Source organism: Paroedura picta, chromosome 1, assembly GCF_049243985.1.
Source record: "Paroedura picta isolate Pp20150507F chromosome 1, Ppicta_v3.0, whole genome shotgun sequence".
NCBI lineage: Eukaryota > Metazoa > Chordata > Lepidosauria > Squamata > Gekkonidae > Paroedura > Paroedura picta.
This window is the reverse complement of record NC_135369.1, coordinates 183,307,928-183,325,218: the sequence shown is the minus strand read 5'-3', so window position 1 is coordinate 183,325,218 and position 17,291 is coordinate 183,307,928. Positions and strand designations below refer to the sequence as shown.

The window sequence follows — 17,291 nt, the reverse complement described above, 5'->3', positions numbered from 1 at the left end:
TATATATGATTTTTTTGTACATATGCGCGCAGCAATATTTTTGTTTCTTTTTCTTTGTCTCAACCGTTTTGGTTACCTTTCTTGTCTAGAGTTGTGTTTTATTTCCCATTACTTGGTTGAACTTGTCTTCAGAGAGGCCATTTGAAAAAATCATTAGGCCAGCCCATAACAAACTAGTATAAATGAATGTGCTGTAGATAGGCAACTAAGAATGCCATGTGAAGTTCTCAGATACATCCTTTGCAATTAAAGCTGCCACAAACACACTCATTGGATTATAAAGAAACACAAAGTCCAGGGAACTTACAATTAGCTCTAACTCAGTGGTCCTAAACCTTTTTAACACCGGGGACCAGTCAACGCTTGACAATTTTACTGAGGCCCGGGGGGGGGGGGTAGTCTTTTGCCAAGGGATGTCGCCGCCTGAGCCCCTGCTCTGCTTGCTTTCCTGCCGGCGCCCCTGACTTCCCACCGCCCACTGGGAGGCGCTGCCAGTAGCAGCTGTGCAGTGCCATGCCGAGGGGGAGCCCCAGCCATGGCGGCCGCCAGAGAGCACCAAAGGTGAGCTGGCGGCAGAGTGGCAGGGCAGCCCCCAAGGCAGCAGCCGGGGAAGAGGACGAAGAGGAGCCGCAGCCCAGTACCAACTGATCCACGGACCGGTCCCGGTCCTCAGACCGGGGGTTGAGGACCACTGCTCTAACTGATCCCCCCCCCCAGTATTTCTTACACCTTTACCCTTATTGGTGATGTCATTGAGATTTGAGGAGTCATCTTCAACAGTGTTCTGATGGGACTCTGCCTGTAGTAGCCAGGACATATTTGTGGGTTGTCCAAGATGGGGAAAAGACAAAGAAGTCTTACTAGATGTACAAAAAACCCTAGATCGTGGCTTAAGAATCTCGGTCAGTGGTGGCTAAACAAAAGCATTTAGACTCAGCAGTTCTCAGCAGTGGGAGAATAATTCTTATATTTCCAAGACCTCCCTCCCTGGTTGACATGTATGACTTTACAAAATGATAATCCAGTATTTAAATACTACAGTTACGGGCTTGAACGCTCTTTCTTGCTTCTAGCTGCCCTACATAGTATTCCTCCAGCACTAGGTGGCGCCACACATGCAAGACCAGTGACTTTCAAGGAGTAGGAAGAGCCTAGCACTCAAAGAACCCACCTCTGTGGTATCTGAAGTGGAAGGAGAGTGCAAGTGAAAAAAACATTTAGAATCAGAGCCACAATCCTTGGATCTCATACACATGCATATGGGGCTGCATTGAAACGCATGTGCCTGCACAATTTGAATGGGTGTGGCCCAACACCACAATGACTAACAGCTCTCACAAATGATTAGAACTTCCCTAAACAAAAGTCCTCAAAAACAATGCATGTTAATGGAGCACCAAGCGCCATATTGTTTGGCTGTCTATGTGGGTCTCCTGGGGTGATTAAATTCTCCAAACCCTAGAGTGGCTGCCTCCACTGCCCCTGTTAGAACCAGGAGATTCCTGTTCTACAGTATTTACACAACGAGTAGGGAAACAAATACCATCAAGGCCATCTCCCGTAAAGATACCGGCATCTGACTGCGCAGATGAACCCACGGGGGACTAAAAATAATTCTGGTGTGCTTTGTTGTTTTTTTTTTTCTCCAGACATTTAAAATGAGATGCCTGCCGTGAGACTTAGCAGGCACTTTCAAAACCAACAAATCTCCAATGTTGTTAATGCAACAGCCATTACAATTGCGCGTTTCCTCTTAAAAAGCACAAACAAAGCACCACCGTGATATCGTTTTAAATAATTGTGCCCCTCACTCCCTAGCAAGAGATACAAAAAAATGCAAGCAACTGCCAGGAGCGCCTTCCGATTCTGTGCGCATGAGATGTTTTGCTCCCATGGCAGACAATCAATCGCAATAGGCTTCATTGCGTGTACGGGATTTCTAGAGTCCACTTACTGTTAGATGCTGGAACAGCCATGCCCTCATGATATTGGTGGCTACTTTGGGAAAGATGCCACGCTTTTTATGCCGCTTTTTGTCCTTATCTGGATCATCATCATCCCCTGTGCTGGGAGAAGCTACACTGTTGTCCAAGCCGTCACCTGTAAATATAGGGAATCAAATTTTTGACTTTTGTGCTATCTTTTACTAATAACGAAAACCTAACTTAAGGGGCAACTCTTAATATATATATATATATCAGTGTGTAATGAACATGTTAATATATGATTATTTCAAAATTATTTTACGCTGTACTTGATGGATGGGAATAATAGTGTCAGTTCAGTTCTGCTTAAGGGGTGTTTGTTTGGGTGGGTGGGTGGGGGAGAGGGGAGAAATGCCCTATGACTGTATCAGCCATATCTCCAACTTTAAATTGGTCCATCGAGTTCAACCTGCTTCCCCCACCCTTCCCCAGGCATAAAAGCAAGGAAGGGCTTGTTTCTTCAATGTGCAGTCCAACCACCACTGCTTCTGTACACAAACCACGGGTGTGTTCAGCTTTATCTGGATCCCCAGTGTGATCTTCTCCCCCTCCCTGGCCACTCCCCCAGGGAGATCTTTTATCAATATTCCCGGATAACCGAAAACCACATTCCGGCTAATTCAACTGTATCAAAGTATTCTGGTTGCTGCTAAAGGCTGTTTAGCTTCTGGCCTTAGGTGCAAATGCATGTTCCTCTGCATATATGTAACCTTCCTAACTTCCCCAAAGAGTCCAATGAGGTTTACAATAGTCAAGCATTGTGGGGGAGGGCAGCTTCCCCCACATCCAATGCCCACTTTTTGCCAACATTCTTCTTGGGTAGGTATGCCACCTTTCAGGTGAGCTGGGGAGCCCCCAGAATTGCAATCCATCTGCAGACTACAGAGACCAGTTCTCCTGCTTTGGAGGGTGGGACTCCATTGTCTTGTACCCCACTGAGCTCCCTGAACTCTCCAGGCTCCATCCTCAAGGAGTTGCCAAGCCTGGATCTGGCAACTCAACCCCCCCCATCCCCCAAAAGGGACAGGGGGTGGGGGGCTGGCAAACCTATTGGAACCCCGGTAGCGCAGGTTGAATAATACTCATTTGGTGATGGCCTTTAACACTATGTCAATTTAAGTAGATTCTTCACACAAAAATAAAACAAAAATGGCAAGTTTATAGTATGCTCCTGATTCTCCATTGTTCATTCTGCAACAAAATATTGCAGAACAGGGGGGTGGGGCTCAGAAAGCAGGTTAGGGAGCGACCTCGCATAATAGTTTGTTTGGGCCTTTCATCTTCTGCATACAAACAATCCCACAGAGATTTCCACAGTCCGAATTTTGATGAGGGCATGGCATGGCATAGAAGTAATGAGTTAAACACCACCCCCACCCCCTCCCAAGGCAACAAACAAAAACAAAAGTTAAGTAAATAATCTCCCTCAAAGAAAGGTGCTTTTCCGGGTTTTTTTTCCAAAATAGTCAATTTAACGTTCACTCCCTATTGAAGAGAGCCGAGCAGGATTCTGAGCAGACCTCCTCAATCTGGTGCCGTTAATCTTTCTCCAAAATAAGGACCCAAAACACAAACTTCAAAAACAGCACACACACACAAAAAAAGCCCTAAACAGATTTGGTTTAAAAGTGTGTTTATGGCTGCCGTTTTACATACAGTCCTATATTTAATGCAAGGCCCATCTTGAAGCGTTTGCACGTCTAAAAACAACCCTTTTCCAGAAAGAGTTTAGATGTCTTGGCCTGATAAAAAAAAAAAAAAAGTCTTTGAAAGGCTTTTATTCAGAGGAGCAATGCGCCATATAAAATAATGATTCATAAAATAAACATGAGCAAACAACTCGACGGTATTTAAAATTTCCATGAACTAATTCACTTTCCGTAGTTTGAGCAGCAAAGCAGGGGAGGGGGGGAGAGAGAGGGGAGAAATATATTAGGCCATCATTGATTAAAAGTAAAGGCTTCTAACCTAATGACACGGTCTTTCATTACCACTCTCCTACGACTGTATTTTTTTGTTGTTGTTGTGAGGGGGGGGGAGATAGATTCTCTTTACCCATTTGGAGCTCCCTGCAAATTATTTTAGAAAGCAATGGTTTTATGCAGGGCTAAGAAAGAGAATTCATTGATAATTTATGGAAATATCTACTATAATCCATCGGAGATGAGTTCTTCTCTCTTCCCCCCCCCCCTTCTTCTTCCAGGGTTTTGTGCATCAATAGATAATCAAGGCCTTCAAGCAAGCTCAGCTCCCCATTACCTCAGGCAAAAGAATTCCTGAAAGCCGTGCCTTCAGGGCACCTGAATTATATACTCCATTAGGAGGGGAAAAGCTTTCTGCATTCCATGTATAACACTCCCCAGAACCTTTCCTGTTTATTTCTGCTGTATGAAAGCAGAGACATTAGGAACAGAATCTTTCTTCCCCCCCATCTCCCTCCCTCCTGCCTCCCTCCTCTTCTCTCTCTCTCTCTCTCTCTCTCTCTCTCTCTCTCTTTTAAGGGAAGACTTACAGAGATACAATGGAGAAAAACCTTTCAAGGCAGAGCCAGATCAACTGCCTGCAATCCCAGCCAGTGACCTATCCCAAATAAAAGGTTTCTGTTACATCATTAGCTCGAGCCAAAAACAGCCAGGGCTTTAATGCACCAGTTTGTTCTTCCTACTGTTTTTAGGCAAATATAAAGCTACTTTGGCTCCCATCTGGGAGGGAAATTACGCTGGCTGGGCTGTAACCTAAGACCCGGTTTTCATTGGAAGCAAATGCTTTTCAATCCCGAGTAAATACTGGGTGCGTGTTCAGAGGAAGTTAAAACAATAAACCGAGGGTCCTATCCAAGGGAAGATAAGGGCGAGGGATAAAGCAAATGAATGAAACGGCGGGCAGGTCCTTTGGAAGAAATTTGCTTCCCTAGATTTCGAGACATTGTTTAATCACTTCCCCCTTCTTCTGTTTAAAAAAAAAAAAACTGAAACTCTATGCTATCTGGGGAGGGGAGCAAAACAAAACAAAACAAAAATCTCAGCCTCAGTCTAAATGGCCTTTCCATTCACTCTGCAATTTGATACAGTCACCTCTGGAAGGTCTCGGGAGAATGCTTCCCCCTCTCTCCAGCTGCCCCCCCTTCCTTTTTTTTTTTTTTTAAGGGTCACGAAGCAAAACTTGAAGGTCCAGTGACCAGCCCACATGGCAGGAACTATGCGCCACATTTGGGGAAATGTCAGCCGCGACTTCTCTCCCAAAGTTGACTTCTCCTGCCGCCAATGAAGGCGAGCTGAAAAGGTGGAAATAATCATAAAAATGATGCTAGTCCATAAACCAGCGTACAGCCTCATTAGTCGCACGGGGGAGGCTGCTGCGCTGGGTGATTTATGCTCGTTTTTGCTGATGCCAGGGGGAAGTGCCACAGGGCAGCTTGCGCCAACCGCTAATGCTTCCTGACAGCTTCTTAGCTACTGGTGCAAACGACGCCGTGGCGTTTGCTAGTGACGGAAACCGAAAATGTCATCTTATCTGTCCGTGTGTCAGGAATCCGTGTGGCAATTAACTGGCAGGCCAGCAAGTGGGGGAGGCAGGGCCTCTTAAAAATGCCCTTTGGCTATTTGGGGGGCATTGCTGGAATGGGAGCTGCGCATATGCAACATTCTAATGTGCCGTGTGGGCTCTCGGGGGTGTCTCCACCGGGGTCATTGAGGGGCTTGGGCCAACACAATCTCCTCCCCCCTCCCCCAGCCGCCTTTGTCCAAAAAGGAACTCAAGATGAGTTTTCTTATTTGGAAAAGGCTAGAGTCATCCAGAAAGAAACCTGTGCTCATAGGAAGGCTGGGACAAATTACACCTTAAATCTCTTGGGTTTTGTTTTGTTTTGTTTTTTTAACTAGACCTCCCCCAAAAGTTGCTGGCTGATCTTCTGCTCTTTCACAAATTTGTCTAAAAGGATTTGAGTTCACTGGAGCAGACTCGTCGCCTGTCAGATGGCTAGGAGCACAGGAACTGCACACAGCAACCGGACACTGGGTTTAAAAAAAAAATGGCACGTACACACGACAAGCCATGGGTGGGAGAAAAAGCAAAATGGGAGTCTACTTGCCCACGCTTCACTTTCCCAGCTGTCAAACCCATGTACTGTGCATCAAGCTGGCAAGCCTTCCCGTGGTTCCCCAGTCTCACTCTTTCCAATAACAACCTCAGAATGTATTCTTGCAGGGTTTTTGTCCGGCCGAGGTGGCCTGCTCATGGAGGCATTTTGGGCTAAGGTTCACCCCGATCCCGGGCCGGTCCCCATTGAGAACGGCAGGTGACCTGTGGCAAGTCCCGGACTTGCTGGCTGTCTCAGATTTCAAACACTGCCTACCTCAAACAACTCAGCATTGCCTATTTAAGCACAGCCGGGCATTTAGGCTGCGCTATCTTGTTCCTTTCAAGAAAGGATAAAGCGGCATTTATCGTATTCAGGTCATTCAATGAGTCAAACTGGCCATGTCAGCGGGAGTCCCTCTCATTCGGGTCAAATCTTCGCCCCCTTCTTTCCGACAACTTCCCCTTGGCCTCCTATGGCTCACCCCCTTCCTAACCTTCCCCTTAAAACGGCACACAGAGAAATGATAAAAGACAACCAGCGGCACAAAGGGAAAGCGAAAGGTCTGTTGCGATTCCAGGCCTTCGCCACACATCTCCTGTTTATTAGCCTTAATGATTTGTTGACAAACTAACCAGGGAAGCTTGAGGGAGTTCACAGGTTTCTGGGAAAACGGCAACTTTCCCCCAGCGGCACTTCGAAAATCGGGTATTTTTTCACACATTTGGTGCCCCAAATGGAGGCATTTGTGGTTTAGATATTCATTCTAAAAGTGACTGTCATGTTTTCGTCATTCGCACTAACAACATTGAGGCGAAATACCTCTTGCGACACTGAAAACACCTGAATATTTGGAATCCACTGAAAACAAAGGGAGTTGTTTGGTGTGTCTCATCTCATAAGGAACCCAACTCTAATCAGATTCAGTAAGCAAAATCTTTGTTGTAGGTTCTTTGTAAAAATTTAGACAGAAATCAACATTTGCACACTACAAGGCCACTAAAATGTCTTTTTGACAGAAGCAACATGTTTAAAACATAATGCCAAAGTTACGCCCTTTTATTTCACCATAGTCTGCTTCCATTATTGCTGTCCATATGAACAGCATCTGAAAATATATACTATGAACCATTTTCCGCAGGAAACCAGCTGCTGCTGAAGGACAGAAACGGCCCAGTTCTCCCTGGAAGAGCAAGATGGCATGGGTTCAGACTCCAGATGGCATGGGTTCAGACTCCCATTCCTGCCTGTGGAATATCATATTTCAAGATGGTGCTAGACCACGCAGATAAAGACTTCATATATTTGCAGTGAGGTCGGAGATTCAAAATCTGAGCCTCACTGCTGCTCTGACAGCAATCGTTGGATGGGCAGATCTCGCAGACACCCTTGGTTTCATCTCAGGTGGCCCCATTGGGGGCAATGCACCATGAAGAAGAAGAAGAAGAAGAAGAAGAAGAAGAAGAAGAAGAAGAAGAAGAAGAAGAAGATGAAGAAGAAGAAGAAGAAGAAGAAGAAGAAGAAGAAGAAGAAGAAGAAGAAGAAGAAGAAGAAGAGTTGGTTCTTATATGCCTCTTTTCTCTACCAGAAGGAGGCTCAAAGCGGCTTTCAGTCGCATTCCCTTCCTCTCCCCACAACAGACACCCTGTCAGGTGGGTGAGGCTGAGAGAGCCCTAATATTACTGCTCGGTCAGAACAGTTTTATCAGTGCCGTGGCGAGCCCAAGGTGAGCTGGCTGCATGTGGGGGAGCAGGGATTCGAACCCGGCTCGCCAGATTAGAAGTCCGCACTCCTAACCACTACACCAAACTGTTAAGAACCTGGCCGCGGGTGGCCAAGGGTAGACTATCCACAGGATGTGAGAAGAAGACCGACGGTAGGGGTCCCTGCTGGGGTGCCTGTGGGTGTCATGGTTCACACTTGACAAGTGTTTTTCGATTGTGGGTGAGGCCAGATGGACCTTCTGCCCAGGAGGGCTCCTGATTGGCCGCTGGAGATCTGACTGGCTGAGCAAATTTCTAAACATGTTGTTTTGGGAGCCATCACAGCAGAAGGGATCTTCATGGCGTGATTGCAGGTAGGCTGCATGTATTTGCCAAAAACAAAAAAATTAAAACTGCACGTTCGTTTAAAAACACTGTTAAACACTGCTCATCTGAAAGACAAAGGGGTTCCTCTTACACACAAACACAACTGCCCTGGATCAGAATTCCAAAGGCACTCACAGGTGCAAAAGGCTTTGGGGGAGTCCTAACCTAGGGTCCTATCCCCCCCCATGGCAGTGGACCCTCCGGTCTGAGCAGCCTTCTTCTAACCTCCAAAGTCCAAGTTGTGCCCAAGCTGGACCAGACTTTCCACCGATGCTCCGTGGAACCGCAAGGCAGGCTTAGGATCCCCTCCCTTATAATGTATTGACAAATCGATCCACTATGCTTATGCTTAGTTAATGGAAAGCTAAAAACATCTCACTGTTATGCTTTTCATTTCCTGGCCTCTAAAATAAGCAACAGAAGATCTTTAAAAGGGAAGTCATCAGAGACCGAGCTAGAGTTGTAAGTGACAAATAGCTTGGGGGGGGGGGAGGAGGATCCTCCTGTGCTCACCCCAGAGAGGCACTATGTTGGCTGCACAAGCCATGAAGAAGAAGAAGAAGAAGAAGAAGAAGAAGAAGAAGAAGAAGAAGAAGAAGAAGAAGAAGAAGAAGAAGAAGAAGAAGAAGAAGAAGAAGAGTTGGTTCTGTGAGGGAGATGAGGCTGAGAGAGCCCTGATATTACTGAAGAAGAGTTGATTCTTATATGCCGCTTTTCTCTACCTGAAGGAAGCTCAAAGCAGCTTCTAATCACCTTCCCTTTCCTCTCCCCACAACAGACACCCTGTGAGAGAGGTGAGGCTGAGAGAGCCCTAATTTCACTGCTCGGTCAGAACAGCTTTCTCAGTGCTGTGGTGAGCCCAAGGCCACCCAGCTGGCTGCATGTGGGGGAACATGGAATCAAACCCGGCTTGCCAGATTAGAAGTCCACACTCCTAACCACTACACCAAAAAGAGCAACATGCTAGATTGGAGTCCTGGTGCTTTGGAGGGGCTCTGGATACCATTGGAATCCAGGTACAGCATGGGTGGACACAACCATACAGTCGCTGACTCAGCTTCCCTTCACTCACACAGTTAAGATCCTTGAGCTGCTACCGAAACCTGCACCTTCTTAAAAACCTGCACAGCCAATCAAATGGCCAATGGCCTTGGTGGCCTAAAGCCTCACCTACTTTCTAAAGACTCTTGGTAGACACTAGGAAAGGTGTCAGTGTCGTCCACAGGCATCACTTTGGGGACTTCTACTGTAGAAGAACAGGGGGGGTATGGAACAGGGGTGGCAGGGACTCATGGGAATTGTAGTTCATGGATGTCTGGTAAGCCAAAGTCTGGCCACTTCCAGTCGGGAAGGCAGCTACAGTTTTGCATAATTTTTGTTTCCTGCAAAGGAAAGGGCAGCCAATGAAAAGAGTGCTTGAAGGGGGGGAAATTCCTAAAAAATATCAACTGCTAAAAAAAACCCCAAACTAAAGAATGACAGAAGAATTTCAATTCAGGGGAGAACTTGTATCTTCCCTACAGAATAAGCCCAACTCAGAGGCAATCACAGACATGTTGTCAGACAAAAGCACAGAAATAACTTCTGTTGTGGCCAGATTTGCTTGGAGAGCAATCAAAACAAGGAAGAGCTGGTTGGATTCGGAGCATACTTAGGTAGAGATAGTCTCAATTGCTCGAGATAATGCTTGTACATTTTAAAACCAGAATGATTCTTATAGCTGGAATGTTTTTATCTTTTTAAAATAATATTTAAGTTATCAATGATTCTTTTATCTTGTTAATGCCAGATGTTTTTATGTACCTTGTAATTTGACTACTGGTCTAGTACCCTAATAATAAAGACTTGACTTGAAAAGAATGACACTGTTCCAACCCTGGAGGTGTTTTCAAACCAGAAATATCCTCTCATCGAACTAGCTGCCACAATACCGAATTAGTTTCTACCTCACTCAAATACAAAGCCACAAAACCTGCAACGTTTTGGGTGGTTTGTTGTTTTTTTCTCCCAAAGTCTCCAAGCCCAACCAGGCTTCCCTTGCAAAACCTGGCCATCGAGCCCATTAGAAAGATGTGCCGTTTTTTTGCTAGATTATAGGAGATACATTCAATTAGAAGCCATTGAAGGGAGAGGGAATCAGCCCCCTCCCCCGGGAAAAAAATGACAAAGGGGTTGGAATTTATGGAGCCAAGGAATAGAAGGCACAGAAGGCTGCATTCCAAATGCCAGCTTGTAAGGATCCATTTTTAGATAAGGATCTATATCCACCACTTTAAGCCTTTCGCCGGAGAAAAATGTGAAGAAATGGACTCAGCGGCATTAGGGAGAAGGGGGGGGGGGGGAAATACCTACAGAAACTTTAAAAATGCATCCTGGACTGGAATGCCCCATTGTCATGGGAGCCTGCCAAAGTCTTTTAAGCCCCGTTCCATTTAAGCCCCATCTCTGCCCCCCCCCCCCCACCCTCCCTTCTCCCTCCCCTCTGCTTCTCCCAATTTTTCACACTAAAGGTCATTTTAGCCGCTTAGAAGAAGACATTTCAGTAGCACATTCTTGTGCTCAAGAATCTAATACAATAAAAGTATCTGTTCTGGCCAGAGAGACTATTGGATTTTAGATTACAGCGTGGCTCCCAGTTTCAGGGAAACAATAAAAAACCACATGCAGCCCCGCAGTTTATGGTCCTTTAAGGTAATGCATTTTTTTTATTTTATTTCATTTATTTCTTTTTGCATTCAATAAACAGCAAAAGTTTTAAAAATGTATAGGCACGTGTTCCCTCCGGTGCTTTATATATGAGAAGCATCATATTCCCTTCTAAGCAGAAAACCTTTTTGAATTACGGCTTTGGCTGCTCAGAAATAATTCCGCCACCGCCACCACCGCCACCACCACCCCGGAAATCCATGGGACCACTTAAGTGCCTACAGGTCAATGCAAGCTAGACATTTAATTAACACAGATACCTTGAATTATCTGCCCCTCAGCTCAGATCCAGACTTTTCCTCTCCCCCTCGACTCTTGTCCAGTTCCCCTTCCTCACTTTCAGCTCTTTAATAACTCTCTTGGTTTATGAAAGATGAGTGGTCCTCCTCTTGGAGCCATTGTATCATCATGGCTAGAGGAGGGTCCCCCATGGTGATCAATCGTCCTTCCCAAAGCACCTGTCATGTTTTTGAGAAAGTGGGTGGGGCCATTGTCAAGCAACGCTTGTTATTGGCTGACCTCATTCAAATGAAAGGGTTTGAGGCAGACGGGGTGGGGGGGAGGATGAGGAGGTCTGAGAAGCAACAGGGTTTTCCTCAGTCAGACCGTTTACGGACTGGGAACTTCACTGCCCCAGCTCCCGTGCAGGAGCACAAATCAGGGGCGGATGAGGTGCACCAGGCCAAATGCTCCCCCGTGTGGGTGCAGGAAGAGGTGGGGCAACCTGCCGCGACTAAAACTCCAGCCTGCAGCCTGGCATGAAACCTCCTGTGCGTAAACGGTCTCAGGGTGTTTTCCATTCTCCCTTCAAAAAGGTCTCAGAAGTATCCCCACCTTCTCAGGCAACTATTTTGCATGTGGCTCCGGCTAGAGTGGAAACCATTTTGGGTGGCGCTCAGCACCCCCACTCACAACTCCCAAGATGACCATGAGTTCAAAAAGGTTGGGGATCTTTGGGCAAGAAGACCGATCCACATTCAAATCCCTGCCTATGGCGAGATTTTGCCACAGTCACTATCTCTTGGCTCACCTGCCTCACGGTTATCTTGGGACAATCAAACAGGAAAAGGCCACTTAGGGGGAATCTTAGAGGACGGGCAGGATTTTTTTTTTAATTATTGTAAGCAACGGATAACGGATTGAAATTTATAATTTAACAATCGCTATATCCAAAATGTTGGATGCATCTTTGTTGTGCCAATTAAAAGATTTATAATGCAGAAAGCAAGTTTCCTTTTCTGGTCTCTTGTTCATTATTCAGCAATTTGCTAAATTAATTATCGGCTAAGTTACCGCACGTGTTGAAGCGAACAGAGCACAAGCATTGACACGACGTGTCAGAGGAGCAACTTTGATAAACTCTATATGATTCATAGATTAAAAACAGCTCATCAAAAACTTCAAATCACACAAAGGGGAGACGGCTCCAATGCAGACATGTAACACCTTTGGTCAAGCAGTCTTCATGGATGGCCACCATGTTTCCAACTAAAACCCCTTTATGACCTGAGATCAACATGGTTAAAGAAGCACGGCTCCCTATAAAAATGTGTGACCTGATGCCATTCTCCTCAACAGCTCTTCCTGGCCATTCCATCTCTTACAGATGTGAAATATACTTCCACAGAGTCACAGAAATGTTTGATAGCAGCCCCTGTTCCTTGACTAAAGAAAGTCACCTCTCCCACTGGTACTTAGAAATTGCCAACAAGCTGGTACTTAGAAATTCCAAACAAGTGCTACTGTTGGAGAGAATGTAAGAACATAAGAAAATCCCTACTGGATCAGATCGGTGGTCTATCTCAGTGGTCCCCAACCTTTTTATCACCGGGGACCACTCAACGCCGGGGACCACTCTCCGGGGACCACTCAACGCCTTTTACTGAGGCCCGGTGGGGGGGGGGTAGTTTACTCCTCTACTTTCAACCACTGCCCTAATGCTCTCTGATCGCTATGGTAATGTTTAAACATCCCTTCAAAATAAGATACAGACACGTCATAACAATGAACATAAGGAACATTTTATTTTCATGGAAATTTTAACTCATGACAACAACAAATCAATGGGAACCCTGAGCTTGTTTCTCTGCAACGAGATAGTCCCATCTGGGAGTGATGGGAGACAGTGACACCCGAAGTGTGTTGTAAAGGGCCGGGGGGGAGGCGTCCTTCAGGGCCCACCTCCAATTAGTCGAAGGACCACATGTGGTCAGCGGCCCACAGGTTGGGGATCGCTAGTCTATCTCATCTAGCATGTTGTCTCACACAGTGACCAACCAGTTACTTTGAATGTCCAACAACAGGGCAGAGAAGCTGAGGCATTCATAAGAACATAAGAGAAACCATGGTGGATCAGGCCAATGGCCCATCCAGTCCAACAATCTATGGCCACAACCCAGATACCATCAGAAGGTCCACAAGCAGAGCCAAAATACCATGGAATCATAGAATCATAGAGTTGGAAGGGACCACCTGGGTAATCTAGTCCAACCACCTGCACTATGCAGGATACTCACATCCCAATCGCTCATCCACTGTAACCTGCCACCCCCTTGAATCTTCACAGAATCGGCCTCTCCATCAGATTGTCATCCAGCCTCTGTATAAAAATCTCCAAAGAAGGAGAACCTACCACCTCCTGAGGAAGCCTGTTCCACTGAGAAACTGCTCTAGCAGAAGTTTTCCTGCTCCCAAGGACACTGCTCTGGTAAGACATCACTTGGAGTACTGTGTTCAATTTTGGGCACCCCAGTTGAAGAGGGATGTAGACAAACTGGAGTGTGTCCAGAGGAGGGCAACGAAGATGGTGAGGGGTTTGGAGACCAAGACATATGAAGAAAGGTTGGGGGAGCTTGGTCTGTTTAGCCTGGAGAGGAGATGACTGAGAGGGGATTTGATAACCATCTTTAAGTATTTAAAAGGCTGCCATATCGAGGATGGAGCAGAGTTGTTCTCTCTTGCCCCAGAGGGACGGAACAGAACCAAAGGGATTAAATTCATTCAAAAGAAATTCCCTCTAAACATCCGGAAGAAGTTCCTGACAGTTAGAGCGGTTTCTCAGTGGAACAGGCTTCCTCGAGAGTGGTGGGTTCTCCATCTTTGGAAATTTCTAAACAGAGGCTGGATAGCCACTTGACAGAGAGGCTGATTCTGTAAAGGCTTAAGGGGATGGCAGGTTACAGTGGATGAGTGATAGGGTTGTGATGGTGCGGGAAGTTGGACTAGATGACCCAGGAGGTCCCTTCCAGCTCTATTATTCTATGATTCTAAATAGAATGTTAACAGTGCAACTGGAAGGAGTGAGGCTGCCAACCTCCAGGTGGCACCTGGCATTCTTCCTGTTATTACGGTTGATCTTCAGAGGACCAAGGGCAGTTCCCCTGGAGTAAATGGCTGCTTTGCAGGTGGACTCTCTGGCATTATACCCTGATGAGCTCCTTCCCCTCTCCCAAGCACTCCCCTCCTTGTCCCAGCCTCTTGGAATTTCCCAATCCAAAGCTGGCAGCCCTGAGCCACACCCTTCTGACTCCAGAAAGAAAGGAAGATCAACCACAGGATGTATTCAGCAAAGGAACTCAAGGAAATAACAATCTCTTCTTGGATGGGACCCGTGGAGGTACCCGTAAGGTATCACCGACCATCAAAAAACAGAGAGGCATAGTAGAATATATGAACATACATGCAACTGACATATACCTCAACTGCAAATCTCTAGCAGAGGTAGTCAACCTGTGGTCCTCCAGATGTCCATTGACTACAATTCCCATGAGCCCCTGCCAGCATTTGCTGGCAGGGGCTCATGGGAACTGTAGTCCATGGACATCTGGAGGACCACAGGTTGACTACCCCTGATCTCTTGTATGTACCTACGTATGAAGCTGCCTTATACCAAATTAGACCCCTGGTCCATCTCAGCCAGTATCGCCAACTCAGCTGACAGTGGTTCTCCAAGATATCAGGTGAAGGTCTTTCACACACCCTGTTTCCAGCTCTCCTCCTGCATGCCAAGAAGATACTCTACCACTGAGACACAGCCCCCTCCTTGACCAGCCTGAATACATGAAGCTGACTTATATTGAATTAGGCCATTTCCCCATCAAGTGTGGTATAGTCTCATCAGACTGGCAGCATCTCTCCAGGGTCTGGGGTAAGGCTCGTTCCCATCACCTCCTATCTGGTCCTTTTAACTGGAGGTGGCAGGGGATAAACCTGGGACCTTCTGCATACAATGTAGGGCCTCTTCCACTGACCCACAGCCCTTTCCAAGAAGTTTGACAGAAGCAGTTGACATGTACAATGACTTCTTCTGCATCTGCATCTATGCAAGCCTAAGGTCATAGCCCTCCTGTCTCTGAAAGCTTTGAAATGCTTTGAAATATCTTCCAAACCTGGTTGCCTATCACTTGTCTTCACAGTACAAGTACAATTTGGTTTTTAAAGGAAGGAGAAATAATAGGACAAGAGTAATAGAAACATTGCTGGAGGAAGAGCCTTCCCAGCTCCAGCATATCACCTCGCTGGGATTCACATGGCTTTCAGACAGCTCTGAAACCTTTTCTTACAGCGACGTTTCATGTCGACTGATAAATTATGAATCGAGGAATCCTTAACTTACACAAGCACAAATTTATTTACCAAGGACCGACTGCCAAAAAGACAAACAAGCGGGTTCTAGATCCAATCAAACCTGAACTCTCCCAAGAAGCTGCAGACAAGAGTCACTGGGGGGGGGGGGAACAATAATGCTAGGAAAAAATTAAGGCAGGAGGAGAAAAGGAAGACCCAGCAGGAGATGGATGGGCTCAACTGAGGAAGCCACGTCCCTCGGTTTGCAAGATCTGAGCCAGGCTGGACAATTTGGAGGTTGTGAATTTTTAGGGTTGAAGTAAGTTGGAAGGAACTGGATAGTACTTAACACAGAGACGTACACGGAGACAAGTCTGCTATTAGAAAGTTTTGACTAGTGGTGGGCTTGTGGATGATTAGAATCCCATGCCTACTTACATTTGTGCTGCCTTTTCAATGTAAAGGATCCCCACAGTGGCAAAGATCAGTACGCAGGTGCTTAAGCCATCCCCACGTTTACAAAGGTGAAATACTTTTCAGTCTAAATCACATCCGTACAAATCTCAAAGGTATCCTTTCTCTTCCTTCTCCCCTCACTACTGTTTTAAGACAAAAGCCACCTTGCTGGTAGCTTGACTAATGTTTCCCAGGTGAAGGATCCCTGCAGACCTGCTGCCTGCACACACAAAAAAATTAAAACAATTATTACGAGATGATGCACAACGTTACTCATTTTCACCACTCCTGAAGATTTAAAACTCAACACCGTATTTTGCCACCACACACCTTTGCAAACAGCACAACCTGTAACGGAGGTCATTAAACCAAGGCAACCGTCGAAAAGCCAGAAGATACCACAATAACCCACTATCCAATGATAATAACAATTTAAATGTTATTATTTACAGCTTGTTCCTTCCAACAGCTTTTTTCCTTCTGAAAAGACAATCTCAGACTTACGCTTGCCAAGGTACGTTTCGAAAGGCCATACAATGAAGTGAAAGAGACCGTTGTATATCAGATGGTGGGAGAAACCACTGCTTTCCTCTCCTACGGAGGTCAAAGGGCCATCAGGTCTCAGGGCCTCAGGTCTAAGGCCCTTCCAAGCCAATTGACGTCAACTGGGCATAACTCTACCTAGGCCTGAACTGGCATTAAAGAGAGGACTCCCGGAGGTCAACCACCCTTCGAAATGCGCTTGAGAATAGAAGCACAGCAGGTCGGAACTAAGGCGGTCTTCAGACTGTGACATCACAACCGTTTTGTTAGTCATGAGACAGCTGGCTGACCAATCATACGCCAAAGCAGGGGCAAATATGTGAGGCCCTCCAGTTGTGCATCTATCTTTACTCTAGCATAATCTAGCATAACTCCCAGAATAAAAGACCACTTTCGCTTGATATGAAACTAGTGTGCTACCACCACATCCCCAAAGCATAATTGTCTCCATCGAATACTCCTCAAAGGTGGGGGGTGGGGGAAGGGATTGTCACCATGGGAAATGTTAGGGGTGCCAGTGTCTTCCTTGCTATGATCCTGTTATTGTAACAACAGTCAGGCATACAAATAGAGCAGGAAAAGCTTCTCCGTCCTTTGTCTCTCTACCAGGATAAGATTCTCCTCCTTCATTTCAGAGGCATTGTGAACACACACAATACAGGAAGCTGTTTTAGACTGAATCAAACCCTTGGCCCGTCAAGGTTCGTGTTGCCTGCTCAGACCGGCAGCCTCTCTCCAGGCTGTCCAGGGGAGGACTTCCACATCACCTAGTACTACCTGATCTTCTTAGCTGAAAGTGCCAGGGATTGAAATTTGGAACTTCTATATACAAAAACAGTCATTCCTAGAGGAGATCAGCCCTGACTG

General features: G+C 46.2%; 1 protein-coding gene across 3 annotated transcripts in view; it reads right to left on the bottom strand.

Moving 5' to 3' along the window:
• MEIS1 (Meis homeobox 1) overlaps positions 1–17,291 on the bottom strand; it is a 218,151-nt gene that overhangs the window by 101,858 nt on the left and 99,002 nt on the right. For all 3 annotated transcript variants that reach the window (XM_077314850.1, XM_077314857.1, XM_077314866.1), the window contains exon 8: positions 1,955–2,100. In XM_077314850.1, the coding sequence (XP_077170965.1) occupies positions 1,955–2,100 (146 nt within the window). The remainder of the gene's footprint in view (positions 1–1,954; positions 2,101–17,291) is intronic.